Source organism: Nicotiana attenuata, chromosome 7 (genome assembly GCF_001879085.1).
Source record: "Nicotiana attenuata strain UT chromosome 7, NIATTr2, whole genome shotgun sequence".
NCBI classification, from domain to species: domain Eukaryota; kingdom Viridiplantae; phylum Streptophyta; class Magnoliopsida; order Solanales; family Solanaceae; genus Nicotiana; species Nicotiana attenuata.
The window spans coordinates 28,644,549-28,653,071 of record NC_031995.1 but is presented as its reverse complement, the minus strand read 5'-3'; the positions used below and the strand labels follow the sequence as shown (position 1 = coordinate 28,653,071).

The following is an 8,523-nucleotide window of genomic DNA, read 5'->3' as shown; positions in this document are numbered from 1 at the left end:
AGGGTTAGTTTGATTATGAGTGTATGTTATTTGGGTTGATTTTATGTTTTTATTTAAGAATTGGTGGTTGCAAACACTGATTCAAGCTTTGTGGGTTTGACTCTTCTTGAGAAAGAGAGTTTATGACCCCAAAATTGACCCAACAAGGAATTGGGATGGACTTATGAGAAATGATAGTCCCAATTAACGGGTTAAATCTCGAGAGAGTAATCACCCTACTTGAACCCTAGTTGCTTGATCTTATTGGCCTATCCAATTGGTCTCGAGAGAGTCAATTGGGCAAAATCACTCTCTCTACCGAGAGGTGTGAGAGTCGGTACAATTGTGCAACGGTTACAGCATAAGCCCCAAATATGTCAATCTATCCTTAGTAACATCTACCCGTCAATTAGCCACCTAGGTATTGCCACGACCCTAGTTCCCTTTCTTCCCATTAGATACAACTTTGCAATATTCTAGTAGCATAATTTAGCGTTAATCATTAGTTTTATCATAGTAGTTATAAAATCAAAAACCAAGAATGTTTGAAGTGACATTAGGAGCACAAACACATCTCTAAACTAGACAGAAATTCCAACTCCACTACTAGCTCCCTGTGAAAATCGATCCCGACCACTATTCGGGTAAAAGCTATTGCGACCCGCTCTTCCTACCTTGGTGTAGCGTCGAGTTGGCAGCAATCAGTCACCAGTCATGAGCATCTAACATAAGTCTCAAAATATGGAAAAGGGACTACACAGTCCATTACAAAATCCAGTACGAGGGAAAGAAATAATGATAAGAGGGAGAAACACTGGGCTGCGAATGCCGAGCAGCTACCTAGTGGACTCCGGAAATCTGCTGGAAGCTATCAACCCTCGCTAGCAGGACCTGAAGCGCCTGAATCTACACACAGGGTGCAGGGAGTAAAGTGAGTAATCCAACTCAGTAAGTAATAAAGACTGAGCGATAAGAAATCACGAAGAATCACAACAGCATGCTATAAAGAGGCAGAATAAAACCAATAAAGTGCAACAAAAGAGTGAAATCTCATAAACCACCTTAGTTCAGAATAAGCTTCTTTAAAGTACCTTTTTAACAGTTAAACAAATAAAAGAAAGGCAGCAAGAAGAGATAAACACATAAAATCTGCCCCTCGGGCACAATGTCAACAGAATCAGCCCCTCGGGCAATAACATGGAACAACACCAGCCCCTCGGGCTATATCTCATATCACAATGGGTACCCACGCTCACTAGGGGTGTACAGACTCCGGGAGGGGCACCTTACGGCCCAAGCGCAATATCAAGCCATCTCGTGGCATAATCAATAGTCTCTCGGCCTCATATCGAGCCACCTCGTGGCGTACATCTCAGGTCCTCGACCTCATAATCATAATCAGTACAATACCGCTGCGGCGTGCAGCCCGATCCCATAATGATCCTCATAACACAGGCTCTCGGCCCAACTTAGTCAGAAATCTCTAAAAGCTACTTGGGCACAGTAAAATAGGATGCTCAGCCCAAAATATCATTTAAAATGTTAAAAAAGAGTAAACATGGCTGAGTTATGAAAATAGTACAATATAACATGAGTGAGTATAGATATAAAATCAAAACAGTGAGGAAATAGCAGTAAAAAAATCCCCTAAGGGTCCAAACAGTTGGCACAAGGCCCAAACACGGCATTTAGCCCCAAACATAATTATACTTTCAAAGAATATAATAATATCAAATAGTTTCCAAGTAAATACGCGACTTAATAGTCGTACGGGACGGACCAAGTCACAATCCCCAATGGTGCACGACCCCACGCTCGTCACCTAGCGTGTGCATCACCTCAAAATAGCACAACGATGTGTAATCCGGGGTTTCATACCCTCAGGACAATATTTAAAATCATTACACACCTCAATCCGGCCCAAACTCTAGTTCGCGATACCTTTTCCCCTCGAATCGGCCTCCGGATGCTCCAAATCTAGGCAAAATCATAACATAACCATCAAAATATGCTAAGGGGACAAAGCCCACTCGAAAACAATCGAAAAACAATGCGAATCCCGAAATTAACCAAACCCGACCCCCAGGATCACGTCTCGGAATTCGGTAAAATTCACACCAATAGATTCCTCATCTCCCCACGAGTTCATACATATCAAAAGTTCTTAAATCCGACCACAAATGGCCCTTCAAATCCTTAATCAAAGACCTAAGTTCCCAAGCCCTAGTTTCCTCCATATTTACCCAATTTTTCCACAAATTTCAAGTCTAAACCGCGAAATAATACTATAAGGATGGGTTTTTGTGATCCAAGACCTTACCTCAATGAAATCTCCTTGAATTCCCTCTTCAAAATCACCCAAAAACTCCAGAAATCGTGTTTAAAAATGGTGAAACCTCTGAAAATCGCGAAGGAAATAGTATATACATTCTGACCCAGGGATTCCGCACCTGCGGTCCTTAACTCGCTCCTGCGCAACCGCTTCTGCGGTCCCAAGCGCTGCATCTGCGGTCATCACTTAAATGCCCACTTTCCGCATCTGCGATGCACAACCCGCACCTGCGATGGCGCAGGTGCGGTTCCTTAACCGCTCCTGCGGTTCTTGCCTCCCTTGGCCCCTTCCGCTTCTGCAACTGATCTTCCGCATCTGCGGTGATAGCACCTGCGATCCTTCAACTGCAGATGCGGTTATGACAGCAGTCCTAAAACTTCAACTGCCATTCCTAATTTTCTATCTTTTCGTCAACCCTCCGAAATCACCCCGAGGCCCCCGGGACCTCAACCAAAAGCAGAAACAAGCCATATACTACCATCCAAACTTATACCAATCTTCAAAACACCTCAAACAACATCAAATCAACCAAAACACATTGAATTCAAGCCTAAGATTCTTAAAATCTTTCGAATTACGCTTTTGATCAAAAAGCCTATCAAACCACGTCCGAATGACCTGAAATTTTGCACACACATCCTAAATGGCACAACGGACCTACTTCACCTCTCGGAATTCCATTTCGACCCCTATATCAAAATCTCACCTAACAACCGGAAAATGCCAAAATTCCACTTTCGTCAATTCATGCCTAAATCTACTACGGACCTCCAAAACACATTCCGATCACGCTCCTAAGTCCCAATTCATCTCCCGAAGCTATCCGAATCATCGGAATTCACATCCGAGCCCTATAACACATAAGTCAACATCCGGTTGACTTTTCCAACTTAAGCTTTCTTCAAAGAGACTAAGTGCCTCAAACATTACCAAAACCTCTCCGAACCCGAGCCAACGAACCCGATAACACAAAGTACAGCTGAACAAGACAATGAGAAGCAGAAATGGGGGGAAACGGAGCGGTAACTCATGAAACGACCGATCGGGTCGATACAATCCGTATCATGTGGTAGATTTCAGCTCAGTCCAGTTGGACAAGGATTTATCTTATGTTGAGGAGCCGGTGTCTATTTTGGACAAGCAGGTTCGAAAGCTGAGGTCAAAGAACATTGCTTCAGTAAAGGTTCAGTGGAGGGATCAGCCGGTCGAGGAGGTGACTTGGGAGACCGAACATGATATGTGCAGCCGTTATCCTCATCTTTTCACCACTTCAGGTATGTCTCTATGCTCGTTCGAGGAAGAACGATTGTTTTAAGAGGGGGAGGATGTAATGACCCGGCCGATCGTGTTGAGAGTATTAGCCCCGATCCCCTATTTACTGCTTCCTCCGTTTCATTTTATGCTTATGTGACTTGCCGGGAGGTTTTGTTTTTTGGTTTTGGAGTGAATTGGGACACTTAGTCCCTAAAATGGAAGCTTAAGTTCTAGGATTTTGACCGTAGTTGGAATTTTGTGAAGACGACTCCAGAATGGAGTTTCGTCGGTTTCGTTAACTTCGGAATTTTGTTTAGACGACTCCGAAATTAAGTTCATTGTTTCTTTCTCCAAATAATTCTTCTTTCCTTGTGGACACTCTCGGCAGTCTTCCTTCAAATTCCACAATCAAATTTGAAATAGTTTCCAGTATCTCTCGGTAAGAAGAATTATTGTGAAACAGCTTTCAAGAAAGGCTTTTACGTACCTTGGTGCGAAATGGTTGCAACTTGACCCTTCTCATTATACGCATTACCTTCAAAAGAAAATATATCTCTTTCTCTTTTCTAAAAAAAATTGCACTAATTGATAAGAGCAGACAAAATTGTGGAGATGCCCCATAGTTACTGGTCACAAGGAACTTCAACGTTCTAGTTTATATCATTATATGGACTACTGCATTAAGAATTGATATATCCCAAACTATTACTACTACAATCATGTAGATAAAAGAAAAGACAAGGAGCAGTAAACGTAATGAGGAAAAAAAAATTACAATCTTCTCTGACTTGATGGAAGTTTGCACTTAAATGTCCTCTCTAAATGTCGCTCTTTCCGCATCAATGATTTTTAGTATTCTCAGCATGTACTGTGATGGACAATACCAAGACCAGACAATAAATGCTTGAACTCAGTACTAAAAAATTCACTTCCATTAACAGTCCTTAGAATTTTAACAGTAGTAGATACCACATTGTTTGCTTGAGTAAGAAAATCTCTTAGGACTACAATTGCTTCTGACTTAAAGTTTAAGAGAAAAATCCAAGTAAATCAGCTATAATCATCAATTATGGTGACAAAGTACCTTTTACCATCATGTCTAGGTACTGTATATGGTCCCCAAATATCACAGTGAACTAATTCAAAAGCATACTTTGTTGTAGTATTACTCAACTGAAAAGGCATCTTGGTTTGTTTAGCAACAGGACATACAGTGCAGGGCTAATTAGAGTTACCTGTTGTCAGCTTACTCAGTGCCTCTATCTTCTTTATTATGTCTACAGGATCATGTACTAATCTCTTATGTCATAAACTGCAAATGCTAGAAATAGACACATTAGACCTGGAAGAAGTACTGGAAACAGAAGAAGTAGAAGTGGAAACATCATTTGTTGTGTTGACACACTTATTTGTTGCTTGAGATGAGGCTGATATAGAAGTACTCCCACGCAGTATGTACAATCCATGCTCCTCTCTACCAATCCCATTCACCTGACCACTGAAGAGGTCCTGAAAAATACAGAAGTCAGGAAAGAAACCAACCATACATTTTAGTTCCTCAGTGAGTTTTGAAACTGAGAGTAGGTTGAACTTAATGTCAGGAATGTAGAGAACATTAGAGATTTCCTGATTACTTAATACAGAAGTATTTCTTGTGTGTGATACTGATGCAACACTTCCAGTAGGTAAGTGTACTTTGTTTTCTTCTGTGTTTAGAAGTGCCATGTGAGTGTGCAACATGTCTATGCTTGAAGTCATATGATTTGATGCCCCAGTGTCAACAATCCACTTGTCATTAACACAATGAGGCATAAAAGCATTCACTTTGCTCAGAATACCTGCAGCGGCTGATTTGCTTGATGAGTCTAATCCTTCTGTGCTTTCATTGGACAACAGATGAACAATTTGTTGATACTGTTCAGTAGTAAAGATAGGAGCAGGCCAGATATGGCATTTGCTAGAAGAAAAGTAGGTTGATTTGCTGGTTATGGAACACCTGAATTAGAGTGACTTCCTCCTCTGCCTTGTTGAATCACTCTAGAAGCTACATTGTTTCCCATAATTTATATGTCTGTACAGTTCACCTCTACACCACACACTTGATTTGCATACTCACATTGAACATGACTCCTCTTTGGTTTGTAGTTTCTAGTATTATTTGTGTTCTTGCTACTATACATAGCTGCATTCTCCAAGACTTCATAAACTTGGGCTACTTATGTCATATTTGCAAGGTTTGTTTGGCTTTCCTGATCAACTAACATAGAATAGGACTTATTTATACTAGGCAAAGGAGAGATCAACATGATTTGGTTCCTTGACTGCCAATAGGACTCGTTTAAGCCAGTAAGAAACTGAAGGAGCATTTGATATTCAAAGTGTTGAGCATACTTCTTTGACTCAGGACAGGGACAGCCAGAACATGGTATAAGAGCATCAAACTCATCCCAAAGCTCTCTTAGTTTGGAGAAATAGGCAGTTATAGTCATAACTCCTTGAGTCAAAGTATGAACCTCCCTATGTAGGTACAGAATTCTGGAACCATTTACTTTATTAAATCTCTCTTTTAAGTCTTCCCAAACTTTATGAGCACTAGATGCATATAGGACACTACTTAGCAAACCTGGCCTCACGGCATTCATTATCCATGACAAAACAATAGCATTCACTTTCTCCTACGGATCATGGAGTTCAGGCTCAAACTTAGACTTAGGAAATCTGCCATTGATAGATCCTAATTTATTCTTACCTAGCAAGCCAATTCTCATTGCGCGACTCCACAAAGCATAGTTATCATATCCAGTAAGTTGAAGAGAGATTAGAGAACTACTTGGTGTGTCGGTTGGCTGTAGATATAGAGGGTGATTATGATCAATGGTAGGGAAAGAGGTACTAGTCATGAAATTGCCATTTGCTGAGGTCGTGGCAGTGTGAGTAGGAGTAGTATTATTGATTTGATCCTCTTCAACCGCCATTGTTGACTGGGAATTGGCTTCACAGAACACAATTTGCAAACCCTAGCTTCAATCGAGAATTGCTCTGAGACAATTCGACACCTCAAATTGCAGAATTGAAGCAACCTAGATGAAGAAACTCGTTGGCAAACTTGCTTAGATCCACACCGATGACCTGATACGATGTTAACAACCATGGAAATGGTGATCAAAGCTATCGTGAAGGAAGAATCTAGAAGGAGAAAATGAATGAAGAATGAGAGAAGAAGAGAACTAGCTCACTTCATTTTCCAAAAACTGAGTTTTGTACATTCTCCTACAGTATTTAACAAACTAACTGACTTTAACACTAACCGACTTTCACTAACTCCTAACTTACTAACTCTAGTTAATATTACAATTAAGCTTAACTGTAGTTAGCTATCAGCTTATCACTTAGCTGCTAGCTAGCCAACACAAGTTGCCATTATATCGTTACCTCTCTTTTTCTTTTTTTCTTTTACTTCCTTCATCCATTCCACTCTTTCCTTATTCTTATTTCCATTTTTCATCTCAGGCCTTTACCTTCTTCCCTTCTGTGACAATAATGAAACAACATTTCCTCTCAAATCTCTCCTAATTTGCTGTGAAATTCATTGTTTCTTTCTCCAAATAATTCTTCTTTTCTTGTGGACGCTCTCGGCTCTTCCTTTAAATTCCTCATCAGATTAGAAATATTTTTCAGTATTTCTGTATTTCTATATTTCGCCTTAGTTGTATTCGTCGCGCGAAATAAATATAATCGATATAAATTGTATTCGTTGTATATTACTAAATAATAAGTAAAAATAATAATTAAGCGAATTATAATTATTAGACTCCAAACTTCAATGATTTATAAAAATTCCCGTCTCAAAATTAGCCCAAGGGCAATCCAACACATTTCCATAACAAGCATGACAAACTGATAAAGACGTAACACGTGGCAGGTTATGGTTTAATATTGGTGCAACGTGGCAAATTTTAGAAACTTAAGGTGAATTCAGAGCATGCCACCTATTAGCATGTTTGACAGAATGAATATGCAAGTGTAAAAAATCACCTCATTGAAGAAGAAAACGAAAGAAATATAAAACGAGAACCATCTAATCTCCGTGTCAACTTTACTAAGAGAAAGGGAGAGAGGTATATATATATACTATAAACTTACAATTATTAGAGCTTCGATTCGACCATGGAGGATATTAAGTCAGCGACTCCGGCAACGAAGTCAAAATTTACGAAAGGATTCCTGTATTTTACGACGTCATTGCAACAATGTTGCCGCTACATTAAGGCATTTTTTGTTGGTCAGGTAATTATATTTTGTTTCATAAGATTTTTTGTGCTTTTACCAAAGACAGTGATAGTAACGTTGTAACTGATTGTAAGTAGCTTTAAAGAATAGTAGTTTATTAATGTTACGTTTGGGCAGGGAAAGAAGATGACGGCAAGAAGTGAGGAGGAAGCAACACAGGCTGATATGTTGAAAGCAAAAATGGAGGTCGAGGCTGCTGACGCTGCAGAGAATACGAAGAAGCGACTTGATAATTCCAACTGATTCTCCTAGAATGTTTGTTTAATTTCCCATTATTGTTAGTAATATTTGATTAGATAATTATGAAGGAGCTCGTGTATTTATACGTACGAATACGTATGGATTGTACTTGAACGTGTGCGTTGGTCTTTATTCCTAACATGTTCTCTTCTATCTCTTAGTGGCCTCTGTGTGTGTATATATATATATATATATATATATATATATATATATATATATATATATATATATATATACGTACGTTTTAATCTTATGAGATTTACCTAGTATAGATTGAAAGATATGAAAAGCTGCTAGTAGGTTATTTGTACATGTATAATCAAGTTCACTGAACTGATCAGTATCTCATTTGGGTAAATGGAGTAGTATGTTTACGTTGTTTTAAGCTGTGTAAGCTGATGCATATCTCTTTTGGGTTTATATGAGAA

General features: G+C 39.4%; 1 protein-coding gene across 1 annotated transcript; it reads left to right on the top strand.

The window, feature by feature from the left end:
• Nucleotides 7,596-8,255, top strand: LOC109230434. Its single transcript, XM_019395941.1, has 2 exons — nt 7,596-7,852; nt 7,973-8,255. Exons 1-2 carry the CDS (start codon nt 7,733-7,735, stop codon nt 8,096-8,098), a joined length of 246 nt encoding a protein of 81 aa, XP_019251486.1. The 5' UTR covers nt 7,596-7,732; the 3' UTR covers nt 8,099-8,255.